The sequence below is a fragment of the Python bivittatus genome, unplaced genomic scaffold (assembly GCF_059951505.1).
Source record: "Python bivittatus isolate LINGU-HERP-01145 unplaced genomic scaffold, Pbiv_v1 ctg000080_np1212, whole genome shotgun sequence".
In the NCBI taxonomy this organism is placed as follows: Eukaryota; Metazoa; Chordata; class Lepidosauria; order Squamata; family Pythonidae; genus Python; species Python bivittatus.
The window spans coordinates 88,453,176-88,467,873 of NW_028277035.1; the positions used below are offsets into that span (position 1 = coordinate 88,453,176).

The window sequence follows — 14,698 nt, forward strand, 5'->3', positions numbered from 1 at the left end:
CTCAATGCGTTCCGTTCCGTGCGTGGAGGTGCAGAAAGTGTCAGTAATCGGCTATTACGGATTAGAGAAGGCCCGTCTGATTCTACGGGGCAGAATCTCCTCGTCGGTCTACAGTGGCCTCCTGTGGTCCAGAACCGTAGAGCCCTGAAATAGGGAATATCTCAAATGAAACATTTGCGACAGACCAACTCCTCCCTTCCTGTCTTCATCGCCCGCCAGCCAGCCCCCCCGCCTCATTTGTCTGCTGCCCGCCCCGCCCCGCCCCTTTTCATTGTCCTCCCCTTCTGTTTATACACAAAGACCCCCACCCTCCCCTTTCCTCTTTCTTCACATCTTTGCGCCGTCCTCCCTCCTCTTTCAATCTTGCCTCCCCTTCACATTCTCCCCCGTTCCTCCCTTCTCTCCCCCTCTCTCTTTCTCTCCCGTCTTCCTTCTCCTCTTAAAGGATTTGAGCAGCCGGGTGGCGTGGAGCTCGGCGGCAGGGGATTAGAAGGGGCTGCGTCCAGAGCCCGAGAGAGATTTCCCCCGCCCCATCGCCCGCTCCTCCGCTCGTGTGCCGGCGCTTCGGTCGTGAACGCGTTTTTTTGGAAAGAAGAAGGAGGATCTGAACGCCCCAGCCCTTCACCTCCAGCGAGAACCCTGACTCAGATCCGCGCAGATCCCTCCCTCGGCTTGGGGAAAAAAAAAAGGGAAGAGAAAAAAGCGAGGCGGCTGAAAAATCCCCTCCATTCCGGGCCACCGGGACCGGCTGGAGCCAGGCGAGCTTCCCCCAGCCATGGACCAAGCGAAGGATCTAGTTTCTCGCCTGCCTCGGGCTTCCAAGATCCAGCTGGCTTGAAAGCGTACGTACAGGGATCCATTGCTTTGCTTCCTGATTCGAAGGATCAGGGAATTCCTGGCGGACCGGAGGGATCGAGAAGCCGTGGCTTCAACTGGGGCTCCTCTTAGATGGTGTGGCAATCCTCCTGGTCGCCATCTGCTCAGCCTCCAGATTCCTTCTGGGTTCCTCTGGATCCGTGAAGCATTCCGTGAGAGGCGGGAAGTGGAGGGAAAGAAAGGGTCTTTGGATCTCCGTCGCCTGGATGTACACGCGTGGCTCCCTTTCTCACATACATATCCGTTCAGTCTTAATTCTCGGGAAGAGCACGTCCCCTGCTCATCAAAGATTTTTTTTCTTATTCTGGATCGCTTTTGGATAGCTGGGAATTGCGGGACACACCACCGTTGTAAAAAGATTATTTTAAGGCTTCTTTTCCAAATTCTTGGGCATTTCAGTTCTTGGAAATCTCTGGATGTACGGAATTCTTTTTGAGGGAAAATTACCAAGCAGCGAGCGTTATTCTTTTGGGCTCCTAGATTCTAAGTGTACAGTGATCTGCCCCATTGTCTGGTTGGATGTCTCGGCTTTTAACTTAGTCCAGAACGTAAAAGTTGGATTGTGGTACCAGAACCCACTAGTGTTGCCAACTTTTCCATCCCAGTTGTTTTTGTAGGCTTTTGAACTGCTGGAATTATCTGAAATTCTGAAGCTCGGATTCTGGTAATTTTGAGTTATATTTATCTTGCTGACCTTCCTCTCACAAGCCCCTTCCTGTCCAGCTTTTGGGGTTCCTTTGGGCCCACCCAGAATCTCTCTTAACACATTCAGTGTTACCCTAACTTGTTTCTGAAAATCCTAACATTTAGCACTGCTGTTACATTTCTTGTAAATACATCTAAATCTTCTGCCAACTTAGTCACAAGTTCTTTATGACTCTTGAAACCACCTCCCAGTCTAGTTTCAGATTAAAGACCTGTCCCCTAGCCCTCTAGGGCTCTGTGCAAACTTTTGTGTCTGAAGTGCCAATGGTGCTTAAACAGACCATACTGAGTGAAATTCACTTTATTCCTCCCGGATAACTGCTGTTTGCAATCAGGTTCCCTCTCCTGGGTGGAAAGGCTTCCTCTGTACTCCTGCTGCAATCCTACACACGCTTGCCTGCGAGTAACTCCCATTGCCTGCTTATTTGTGAGCTGATGGCATAAAACTGCACTGTAAATAAACCTGCCCCATTGTCATTCCCTTGTAATATCACTTCCCTCTTTGTATCACTGCACAAGGCTGTTTTAATCTAGATTGCTTACTCAGGCATAACTATGCTCCTTGGTTTTTTATTAACAGCCATTAGGAAAGGTTAGATTAGAAGGCTGATTGCAATACAAAAAACACATTGAAGAAAGCAGTTTTCAAAAACCGCCTCTAGTTCCTCTTCCCTTTTCCGTGGCCCTCCACTCTTTAACTGCCCTTGTGCTGGCCACCAAGATGGGGTCAGACCTTGTAAAGGAAGCTGATCACCTTCTCCTCTGCTCCCTTGCAAGGATGCCCGTGTTCCTTGTGTAAAGAGCCCCCTGTGGAACGGTGGCCTCCCCAAGACAGGAGAGACAGTGTGTGTGACATGAGTTGGAAAGAGGGAGGAGGGGAGGAGGACATCAAAGGTTGAGCCCAGAGGAGGGCTTTTATCTCTTTCTCTCACCCTTCTTGAATAGCCGAAGGGACTTAATTTTGCAATGTCTTCAATCGGGTCATCTTCCCCTTCCTGATCCTTTGAGCTAAGCCTTCCCGCTCTCTTTCTTTTGGATTTATTCCTCTTACTTTCCCATCCTTCCTTCTCCTTTTCCAACCCAGCCCTTCCTCATTTCACCTCCCATCTGTCTCTTCCTACCATTTTCCTCTGATCATTTTCTATTTCTTAGCCTCCATTTTCTGTTACTCCAATATTGTCTTTCTTCTCCTTTCCAACCACTGCCCATTTCTCTAGGCCCTTTTCTACTCATTTCCCACTCTGCTCCAGCTCCTCTTCTTTCTCTTTCTTCACCTCTTCTTTTATTCCATCCTTTTCCTTATCTCTTTCCTGTTTGTGCTGCTTTTCATGGTCTTTAAGTTGCTCGCACAACCGTCTCCCCCCCCCCCATTTTCCCTTACTTTGCACCCTTCTCAACCCCTGAACATCCCACCCAATCTTTTCTTTTCTTTTTTCTCACTCCTCTTTCTTTCCCAGATCTTCCTCCTGTTTCCTGCTACTTCACTCCTCCAGTAAAGATGTCTTCAACTCCACCACTGCCAGAATGGAAACTCCAGTTACTGGAGCGTCGGCGAAAGGAGGAAGAGGAGGCTCGTCGGCGGGAACAGGAACAGCAAGACCGCATGGCTAAGATGCCAGCTTGGAAACGGGAGATCATTGAACGACGCCGGGCCAAACAAGGCACCAGCACTTCTTTTTCTGAACCAAGCGGACCAGGAGAAACTGAGAGTGGGGCAGCCTCTGTGCCTGCTGCAATGTCATCCTATCAAGAGGGGGAGCCAGAGAGTTCTGTGCTGCAGGAGAAGATTGGCCCAGTCCACCAAAACCCTTTCATTCAGCTGGAGAAGCGTCGCCATCAGGAGTCTGTCCCTTCAGAAAGTGAACTCGCTAATGCCAAAGCCAAGCAAATAGTGGATCTGTGCGGGCAGATTCCAGGCGTCCGCACCCTGCGGGCAGACAATGTCATCATCATTGAAACGGCCCCTGGGATGCCACCAGCCCAGCTGGCTAGCGACCGGCACCCAGGAGAAGCCAAATCAGGCAGCATGGAGTCCCTCAACGAGCTGTTGGCACGCCGTGGGGGCAGCGTGACCGAGATCCGTGCAGGTGAGGTCTTCATCGTCAAGTCGGCTTTGAGCCGCAGCGTGGAGGATCTCAATGCAGTAGGCCGAGCTGAGCACCGGGCCTCGCTGCCGGAGCAGCGCCGAGGGCGGGTGAGCAAACTGCTCAGTCGGTTCAGCCAGGAGGACGGCGGAGGGGTGGTGCCGTCACCCCCGGTGAAGTCCCTCAGCACTGAGAATTTAACAGAAGGCACCTTTGGAGGAAAGAAGCCAGCCCATTCTCCAGCAGACCCCAGCCCAACTCGGCCGCACTGTGTCAACAGCGTCCCTGGCCCTCCCGGTGACCTTCCGGGGCTGACATCTCCAGGGCCTTGCACTGTGGCATCTTACCGAAGCCAGTTTGAAGCTAAATCAGGCAGTGGGGAGGGCTGGCCAGAGAGTCCTCCGAGGCGCTCGCCAACCGGAAGAAGATGGGGAAGGGAGGCTACATCTCCAGACAGAGGGCCCAGGGCAGAGAGCAGCGATTCGGAGGCAGCCGTGGAACCCCACCCAGCTGAGGACGATGTCCAGGGCAAAGCCTTGGCCAACCTGCGCCTCCACTCCCGGAACTCCTTTATGGTTGTGCCACTGCGGGCTTCGGCCTCCCCTCCCCCAGAACCCAAACAGGAAGCCAGCCCTTCCCCTCCTTCAGTCAAGCCCCCAGTCCCCACTTCCTGCTCTTCACCCAGCTGTGAACAACTTCTCCCGGATGCCGAGGAGCCGCCCGAGGCTGAGGCCATGAGACGCAGCAGCAACAGCAAAGTTAAGGAGGATGTCAGGATGGGAAGCTTGGTCCGGGCCTCATCCCCCCATCCAGCAATGCAGCGTCGCAGTGGCAACACCATCACTATCAATCCTCGGAAGTCCCCAGTGTCATCTGTCGTGGCAGTGGAGAATGGCATTGAGAGCACTCCGCCAGTAGCCACAGTGCCCATGAAGAAGCGCTACCCCACAGTGGAGGAGATCCAGGTGATCGGGGGCTACCTCTCCCTGCAGAGATCGTGTCTTGCAAAGAATGACCGACATCGGAAAAAGGTAGGCACAGCGATCCTCCAAGCTCTTCTGAAGGTCAGCTTTGCAGCTGCTTGCATCTGGTAAACATTTTGCATTTGTCTTGTTGCATGTACGGCCTTTGGATGTCCACAACTTTTCCAAGCCCTTAGTTTTGCTCTTTCATCTGTTACGCCCACCACAACCACCATCCTGAGATTCCAGTTAACTTTTCCTGCACCCTTGTTCCTTTATTCCTCCAACACAATTGAAGATTTTCACCTAAGTAAATGCATTGAAACAGCTTAATTTGTAGAAATTCTTGCTAAAGGATGCAGGATTCAGTTCAAAGCCAGTAACCAAGATCTACTCTGTTCCATTACTACATCTTGCTATTTTTTTTAATGTAATACAAAACCTTGGTTTTTGTAAGGCAGATCCCTATTATTCTCCTTTTACCGATGAGCAAATGAAGCAAAGAAAATTGAGTTTGTTCTTGGTTGGCACACAAGTTTGGCGGTTAAAGAATTTGAATCCCTGTCTTTCATAGGTCCAAACTCAGTGCTTTCACCTACAGAGTCCCTGACTTTCCATTGGCAATGTACTTGTAATATTAACCTTTCCTTTTATGTGAGCTACAATAGCGCAAAATATTGTTTTGTCTGTTGAAAGGTCCACAGGATACAGAGTAATTTCACACACTGCCACACACAGTAGAACAATTAATATCTAGTACCTATGATCACTTGTTCTGCAGAGGTCAGTGAGGTTGCCTCCAAACTGAAGACTTGGAGGTCTACCTATTCAAAGATTGTGTGAAGCTGCTGTTTTCTCTGATGAGCTTTCTATAGTAAGAACAAAGATGGGAGAAGCCATAGGGACACCCCCCCCCCAAATTCCATGAACAATTAAATCTTCATCCCGTCACGCTGTCTTTTTCGACTGTGCATTTTTGTCCCCAACTGGTCTGGGTTTATCTCTTTCCTCTGTTCTTCCTTTTAATTTCCTCCTTACCTTCAGCTGTCAGCAATACTCAAAGGAAGACAGCTACATCCTGAGAGTGGCATTAGGTTTCCTAATGTACATTTTTAAAAACAGGCTGTGATTTGATGGTTAATCCATAGTTCTTGGTAGGGATGTTTTTGTGCAAGCTGCAAAACACACCTTGAAGCTTCCCTTGCACGTTTCAGCGTTCACAGAATGCCTAATCAAAATGAAATACACCAACTAATATAGGCAGGTAGAATTTTTAATTAATTTGCAAATTAGTTTTGCAGGCCAATTTTTAATGGCCCTTAGACATATGAGACATTTATAGACAGACCTCAGGAGTTGCAATTAAAAGCTAGCTCCTCTGCTGTGTTGACTGCATTTTCCAAGCACACTTCCAGAATACAAATCTTTGTTTACTTCAAAGGGTGATCAATATCATGGTTGTAGTTAATATGCCTGTTCATCTGAAATGTCATCAGGCGTTGGCTGTGACCTCTTGAAAGCAGTTGACGCTAAAAGTTCCTATTATGGAATGAGACATTAAGAGGACATCTTCTGAACTGCAACATTCATTCTCCAATGCACTTGTTTGTTTCCATGCAGATTCACAACAGCTCACAGCGCATGAACAAACTAACAATATAATGTTATTAATTCATCCTAAACCCATAACAAAATCATACAATTTAAGAACAAGAATTCCATAATTCACATAGAAGATGACACTCAACCACTTCACCAAATTTTTCTTAGTGTTGACATATACCATAACACTCCCACATCTACATGTATAAAATGATAGGGTAGAACAAATTGACACATTATCTAAGAAAAGAAAAGTTAGCATTTTCTGAGGAGTACATCAAAGATGGAGTCTACTGAAGCCAGAATGATTACTTTTTTTTTCAACTAAGTATTAAATGAAATTCAAGCACTGATTTTCACATATTCTGCTTAAAACCAAACATCAGGCTGAAGACTGAGATTTAGAAACCCGGTTTTCTGCTGAGCATGGCAGGGGAGAGAAATAGCAAGGAAGGGTGGTTTGACTTCTCCCATACAACTGTGTCTCCCCTTCACTTTGCTTTCTTCCCTCACCTGCTTTCTATCCCAAATGCTTGGTTTCCCAGTTTTCAGAGGAAAAATATGGTAGAAACATGAGTAGAAGAAGAATTAAACACCTATGTACTTCCTATCTGCCGGTTCTCCCTTTTGAGATCACAACGCTGCTTTAAAATGGTTGTGAAAGTCTAAAGTTCCTAGACACAGCACACTATTAAGCATCTTGTTTTTCCCTCAAAGCATATGTGTGCAGATCGGGTATTTTGAGGTTGATGTACGAAGTGGGCCTGTTACCAATTTTCCTCCCCAAAAAATGAATGGAATGGCAGGAAACATGTGTAGGTGTCAGTTGGACAATTTAGTAAGAAGATTGATTGAGGTGTATGGCTGGCAAAGCGGTAGTGTATGAAGAGGAAAATGAAAAGAGGATCTAAAGAGGTCTCTGGAGTAAGCGATATAAAGACGGAAGAGAGTACTGTATGGTCAGAGCAGTGGGACAAGGAATGGTCTGTAGTAGCAGTCATGCGTTTGCTTGTTGTTAATGGAACAAGATGGGATGTGTTGAAACTAGAGAAGATCCACTGTAAGTCTTCCAGGTAGAACTTAAGATGGGAAGTGCTTTCTAATGCTGAGGTTCCATTGTGGCTTTGAGAGGCAAAGGGGTGTATGGTCATTGGCACTCCCTATCTCCTTGAGGTCAATAGTTATTTGGTGGAGTGAAGGTCACTCATAACTGGACACCATCTTAATTAACTGGAGATTGTGGTAGTGTCAACAAAGGTCCCCTCAGTTTTCATCCAAGTCTGGTTGTCCTCCTTTAGCTATACAGCAGAGACAGAACTCTGTGTGTCTTGGATAAAATGATGCCCCCACCAAAGAGTCATTTTTAGCAACCTAGGTCCAAGCATGTCCAACTGACCTCTTCCTCTAGTGTCAGTCCAAGGAATTCAAGCCCGAGGATCCAGAATCTGCTGCCCAGAGTTTAGTGTATGAGATGGGTTGGTGATCAGGCTAGCCTTGAGAACATCATGGTACTGTTTGCACATTGTAAGACACACACACTTGCACAGAAGTCTTAAGTCCTCCTCCACAAAAGCCTTTTCACACTAGCAACTCTACACCATGTTCTCGGGTCACCAGATATACCCCGAGCAGATAGAGGAAGCCTGTCTTTTCTGTGCATCATAAGGCAGTTTTTTAGTTAAGCCATTAGCAATGGAAGGGATGTTCCAGTGACTTTTTGGTTATTTTCTGCAGCTGGCTCTAGAAATGCTGCTCACTTTCTAGCTCCTTGATGTCTAATTCCCACCCCCACCCCTTTTGGGCTTCTGAACTGGGTTTCTTCTCTGTCCTTCCATTTTTATTGCCAAGAAAATGGCCTGGACATGTTGATGAAGTCACTGGAATCAAGCACAACTCAAAGGAAATATTACATTTACAAGCCTTGTACAATATCCATTATGTGGAGATCAGTGAATGAAAAGAAGGTGAGGTGTCCTGGGTAACTAGCTAGCAACTTAACTAAATATAGCCCTTATGCAGATATTTGTCAGCCTTTAATTATCACTCATTAAGGAAATCCCTTTTTCTGGTAATTAGTTACTGCTGAAACATGGTGTTCTGTACATTATACTGCACTCAGCTGACATAGATGTAAATGGATTTTAAGATTCTTGGCTTTTCAAAAGGATCTTTGGGCATTGCATTCAGAAAGCAGAGAAGTGATTGGGGAGAAAAAATTGGTCATTTTAAGAAGTGCAATTAGACTGATTCCAGGCTAATGGCTCTGGGTCCTTAATATCCTGGAGACCACCTTTCCCCAACAGTTTTCTCCTGTCCTACCCAAACAACTGGGGAGCACCTGCTGATGGTCCCCTCTACTAGGAGGAATGGCAAGAAGGGCCCAGTGGCATGCATTCTCTATAGTAGGCCCTCTTCTCTGGAAAAGGTTGCCCCTTGAAGCACATACGGTACGGTCCCTGTCCTCATGGCCTTCCAGAAGCTGATGGAAACATGGCTCTTCCAGAGGATCTTTGGGGGGAACTAACATATCATGATGCCTGTCAGCCCTTTGAGGAAGGCCAAATCAAGAAACAAGCACCACAGAGATCCCGGGAATGCTACTTTATTGTTGTAGGGTATATTAAAAGAATTTTGAAAGCCTGTCCAGAACCTTCAGTGTCCTTTTCTAAAGACAACAAGATCAAGGCAGGGCTATTCTGAGTCTCTTTTTTACACTTTCTGCTTTACCAGGACTGAGCTACTGTTTCATCTCTCTCACTTCCTCCTCAAGGGCAGAGCTCAATTTCTTGACACCACCACATCTCAATTTTATCATTTTTAGTGCTGTAGTTTAATCACTGTTGGAAGATCTGAAGGACCAGGTTAGGGGCAGATCATCATGGAGAAAATCTAATCTATGTGGTCGCTAAGAGTTGACACTAACTTAATGGCACATAACCAGCCTAATCATAATTTAATTTTGGATTTGTAACTTCTTAAATTATGTAAGCCACCTAGAATCTGAGTGGTTTCAGGTGGTTAGATAAATTTTACAAATAAATTAGAAATTGGGTTACACTTGTAGCTATTGATATGGCCCAAGTAGGGCTGCAGTTTGGCTAGACAAGCACCTGTTTAAGTTCCTGTTGTCTTGGGTGTGCAAAAGTCAGCATGGGGAGTTGTCAGGTCTCCAGTTAGCAAAGACCACAGCTATGATTGCTGATAAGGATTTGAACATCCCAACTGGGTCTCAGCCCCGAACATACCCATCACAAAACTTGCAGAGATGCAGAGTACCACACACAGTCAGGAGAAGGGGAAAAGAAAATCACAGCAATCTTTCTCCCCATACCTGCCCAGATGGAAGTATTGCATATACACAGACAGGATTTTCTGAATTCTAGCCAATATTTCTTTGAAGAAATTCAGTAACTCACATTCCAGAGGTACATACAGCTGCCAGATCCTTATCTTCTAAGAACTCTTCACTATCACAAGATCCATTTCACAAAAGAAAATTGTATTTATTTGTTCTTTACATAATAAATCATATTTAAAGAAGTACAAGTCTGCAACTCTGAGAATCATATTAAAGGGGAAATCCAACCAGGCAAATCTTTTTTTAACCTGCTACAACAGGTACAATAGTGTAGAACAGAAACAGGAGCAGCCGGTGAAATTCCACAGTTGATGTGACTAAGGGTGTCAGAACTTGGCCATCATACAAATATAGTTTGATGTTGGATTTGGGACTTCCCACCCTGTGACTCCCAGATCGTGTCAATTAACAGAGGACAGAGGGATAATCCTGCTCCTGTCTTGTAACAGCAGCTTTGCCTGCAAGAATCAGCAGATGAATGTTTCCATAGCAAAGGTATAAGAATGATCACCTGTTCGCACCTGCAGATCAAGCTATTATTGAAGAAAGAGTAAAAGTAATTGCTATTCAAGGAAATAATTCATCCATTGGTCAGGATATAAGAGAAGGCAAGTCCTTTGTGTAGTGGAACTGCGGGCTTTTCTGATCAGGCTCTTGAGCTTTTTTGTAATTGATACCTGGAGGAGGAATAATCAGATGATACTGTCCTCACTGGTCTACCTCCATGATGGATGAAACTTTGCTTGATTTTTTTTCTGCTTGTGGTGGACTTGTGATGCAACTGCTGTTTCAGGAAAGAAAAAAGTTTATCCTGGTATTTTAGAATACAGAACATAGAAACGAGAGAGGAACTGTAGTTAACAGCTGTGTGGCTTCATGCATGCCTTCATTTGAAGCAGTCAAACTGAAGGTTAAATCATCCTTTACTTTTTAAAGCGGTACATGCTGTTGTAAGGGCCAACCTCAAACGTCAGACCTGAATGCCACAAACTCTTGAATTCAGATGGATTAATTCATCACGCAGAGGCACATTTATCACGGAGCTGGAGTTCGGGCATTATTTTCCCATGTTCAATTCTCATTAGGCTGGGCATGCAAGTGAAAAGGAGGTTCCTGTGCTTACAGCTTGACTGTCTGCGGTGGAGAGCCTAGCTCTGCATGAGATTGGTTGGGGGTCATGTAGAAGTTCAGGGTTCCAGGCAGATCATGGCTTCCTGCAGCAGACAATCAGGTTTTCAACATGGAAATCCCCTCTTCATTTATGTCATCAGCTTGGTTGGCAGGGCTGAGGGGCAACGGTTGGACTGGACATAGAAAAGTAACGCCTTTTAACTCGGTTAAGTGCATTCCTGGGATGGCTTTTGCATAATAAGTGAAGTGACCTGGATAGAATTTACTCCTGTAGGTTCAGGAAAAACAGAAATTCACAAAAAGAAAAGGAAGGGAATGAGCCAGTGGCTTATCACTGCCTACTGTCTTGAATTATCAGCTAATACATAGACAAGTGTTTCTCAACCTTGGCCATTTTCAGGTGTGTGGACTTCAACTTCCAGAATTCCCCAGCCAGCATGGCTGGCTGGGGAATTCTGAGAGTTGAAGTCCACACATCTTCAAGTTGCCAAGGTTGAGAAACACTAACGTAGACTATAGATCTGTTCTTCCCTTTGCCTATCAAGCCTTTTCATATTCCTTCTCATTCAACTCCACATCAAAGTGATTTGTGTTTCACAGTCTCCCGTATAGGCTGGCTGCACTCCTTGTGCTAAGCCACTTTTCTCCAACCTGGGCAAATTTCACGGCCATCTGGAAGTTGCCTGGTTTGAGGGAACCGTGCTTAGCTATCATAAGATTTGTTTGGTTTGGGTTTATCATATTGGGCAAACCCAAACTTTGTGGTTTATGAACCATCAATTAGAGCATTCTCCATGATGTGAATCTAGCATATTGTGATTGATTAAATCAACCCAGTGGCTTTGGAGATTGTGTGAAAAAGGCCACAATTTTATACTAGGTTAAACCTACTCCATGCTTATGGTCTGGATACTCTGGTTTCAACTGATGGTTGTATAGATAAAAACCTTCTCTGATGTTATTGTCATGCAACATGTTGTTCTTGATTTCTATATTTAGAGTTCAAAACCCACCCATGACCTTTTTCTGCTTTAGGTGTGAGTGAAAATGGGTTTCCCTCTCCATCGTATACATTAAAAACTGGTGTCACAAGCTGTTCCACCTTGCTTTGAGTTATTGTTTTTTCATTAAATTTACAGGAGCTCAAGGCAGTATCCATAGCTCTCTTGTCTGCATTTCTTCCACCCAACAACAACCGTCTTGAGCATTACATTGTCTTGAGGGATAATGTAGAGCTTGGAATCACACAGCTGTGTCCTCCAACAGAGAGAATAGAGCAGTGTTTCTCAACCTTGGCAACTTTAAGATAGGTGAACTTCAACTCCCTTGCTGGCTGGGGAATTCTGGGAGTTGAAGTCCAGACTTCTTAAACTTGCCAAGGTTGAGAAACACTGGAATAGAGGGAAGCCCCTCTTGCTGATTGAGACAATCACCTCCCTTTAACGGGAGTGTGAGCCTGTCAGGCTCCCAAAATAATATCCTTCATAGAAAGTGAGAGTTCTCCACAAAGATTGCCAGGGTTTTTGAGAACCCAGCCCAGCTGTTTATTAAAGACGGGTTAATGGAGATAATTCCAGTATACACCAGTGATGGGACCCATTAACATCCGATCTTGTGTCACTGTCCAAGGGATGCAGAAGAGCCTGATTTCTGATCTGTATGTGTTGATCTTTGTCCTGCCCCACCCTTGCCTTTCCCATCTCTCTGACTTCTCTTTATTCTGTCCAGCCTATTTTGTGACATCCCTCTGGTAAAATTCCAGCCTTTTCATTTCTTCTTGGATTCTTTTTCCTTTCTTTCTTCACAAATAGCCCTTTTATCTAATTGCTTGCCCTAAGCAGCCAGCCTTCGCTGGATTTCCCCCTCCTGCCTCCCTGCTGCATTTCATTGGAGTGAGCTATCGCCGCCTGGCTGATGTCCAGAGCTGACACAACAACCTCTCAGTGGAAGCAAAGCCAGCTGACATCAGCTGAATGCAACTCTTTGCCTGTTGGTCTTCTTCTTCCTCTTTTGAGTGAGCAAAGCTATGGAAACTCATAGGCTCTGACTTCTTGTCTGGGCCAAAAACCCCAAACAGGAAACAGAATGTTCAGTGGGGTCGTCAGAGGGGCTGATCTGCTCGGTTGCTGGGGGGAAAATTAGCCCGTTTGTTTAGCAAATGTGGAAAAAACGTGGATGAAACGTTGAGGGCCCTGGGAAAATCTCAGGAGGCTTCTAGTTCAGGGTTCCTCAACCTCAGCCACTTTAAGATGGGTGGACTTCAACTCCCAGAATTCCCCAGCCAGCATGCTGGCTGGGGAATTCTGGGAGTTGAAGTCCACCCATCTTAAAGTGGCTGAGGTTGAGGAACCCTGTTTTAGTTAGCATCAATGTTCATCAGCAGCAGTTGGTCATTGTGTTGCATGGATTCACTGAAATTCTTTCTATCTCCATGAGAGTCCCTTCCGCTTGGTTAAAATGTGTATAGAACGATGAGTCAGACCTGGCAAAGTGGTGTAGGCTTGCATGTGGAGACCGTTCCAGGGAACTGTCGGGAATGGCAGCTCTACAAGTGCCTCCCCTCCATTTCAGGGTGTGAATCATTTAAAGAGGAAGAGCAAAAGTGAGGTGTGTGCGGTCTTTTATGTTGCAGCAGCTAGTTGGGCTGCTTGCTGAGAGGGGAAGGAAGAAGAAGATGGAGATCCGGTTGCTTCTGCACCTGTGGAGGTTTTGGATCATTCCTCAGCTGCAGGGTGATGAAGGAGGGAATCAACCATTCAAAAGAGCACTGCACGCTTCATGTTTGGTATCAGTGTCTCAAATGAGGATGGGCTTTGGGAAGGATAACCTACTGTAAGATCTTCCATTATGACGTTGGAGTGGGAAAAGCAGCTGTTCCATGCACACATCATTAGCATCTGAGACACTTGTTAGCAATTTTAATTCTTACCAAACCCAGAACCACTTTCACCTCAAGAGGTGCACATAATGTTGTGCTTTATATATTTATTATTTTTACTTTTATTAATTTAACTGGCTGTTGTGTATTCTTTCTGTGTGTCTTCTTCTCTCTTCTCAGTTGAATAGAATAGAGTGGCCAGATGCAATAAAACCAGGAAGACTGTATCTTTTTCTCCCTCCCTGTCAGTCTTGACTCCTAACATCTGCCCGGACTAGTCCCTGCAGTTTTCTTGGGAAGATTTCAGAAGTGCCTCCTCCCCAGGGCTGAGAGAGTGTGACTGGCCCAAAATCACCCAGCTGGCTTTATGCCTAAGACGGCATCTGTCTGCACTAACATCAGGGGTGATTTGGTAATAGACTTTCATGTAGAGCTGTTAGAGGTGACTTGTAAAAATGGGGACAACCACCAGATGATAGGAAAGTGTTACAGAAATTTCTAACTATTTGCTGCCATCTAGTCGTCATTCCAAGTATTGCAGCCCAGATTTGGTAGTCAATTCATGGCCAGAGAACCAACCTATAGCTATCTTCTTGATTCCCTTGGTAGTAGTTTTTTAAAAAATTAAAAAAGCTCTTTTTTCCAGGATAACACAGGCCTGTAGTTTATTATTAGTTACAACGTTATGGAACTTATGTGTAAGTAATTGTTCATTCAATCCTCACCAGATCTATTCAGTACTGAGTTCCACTGAGCTCACAAGAGCTTATTTCTCAGTGACTAAATTCACAAATCATGCTCATCTGGTTTGTTTTAACCATAGTTTAGTAACTACATTACAACCAGCTGGGTTCACATAGAACATCTGTCACAGAAGGAAAGGTTGGAAGGAACCTTTGGACGATCACCTAGTCCTATTCAGTGTAAGACTCTACTGCTATAGCTTTCCCAAGATATGGCTATCTTGCCTCTGTTTAATAGAATCATATCATGTAAAGATTGCAATAAACCATAGGTTTACACCACAGGAAAAAATTTACAGTGGTTGGGTTCATATGCTAAGCAAAAAAACAAGCAAGTCATATTATAGTTTAAGACAATG

The 14,698-nt window shown here is 45.4% G+C and overlaps 1 protein-coding gene across 2 annotated transcripts in view; it reads left to right on the forward strand.

Moving 5' to 3' along the window:
- The first annotated feature begins 293 nt into the window (after nucleotides 1–293).
- PPP1R18 (protein phosphatase 1 regulatory subunit 18) overlaps nucleotides 294–14,698 on the forward strand; it is a 38,884-nt gene continuing 24,479 nt past the window's right edge. The window contains exons 1-2 of one of the 2 annotated variants that reach the window (XM_007436569.4): nucleotides 294–1,540; nucleotides 3,039–4,696. In XM_007436569.4, the coding sequence (XP_007436631.1) occupies nucleotides 3,080–4,696 (1,617 nt within the window). In that variant the 5' untranslated portion in view covers nucleotides 294–1,540; nucleotides 3,039–3,079. The remainder of the gene's footprint in view (nucleotides 1,541–3,038; nucleotides 4,697–14,698) is intronic. The other variant, XM_025172121.2, reaches the window with a different exon arrangement.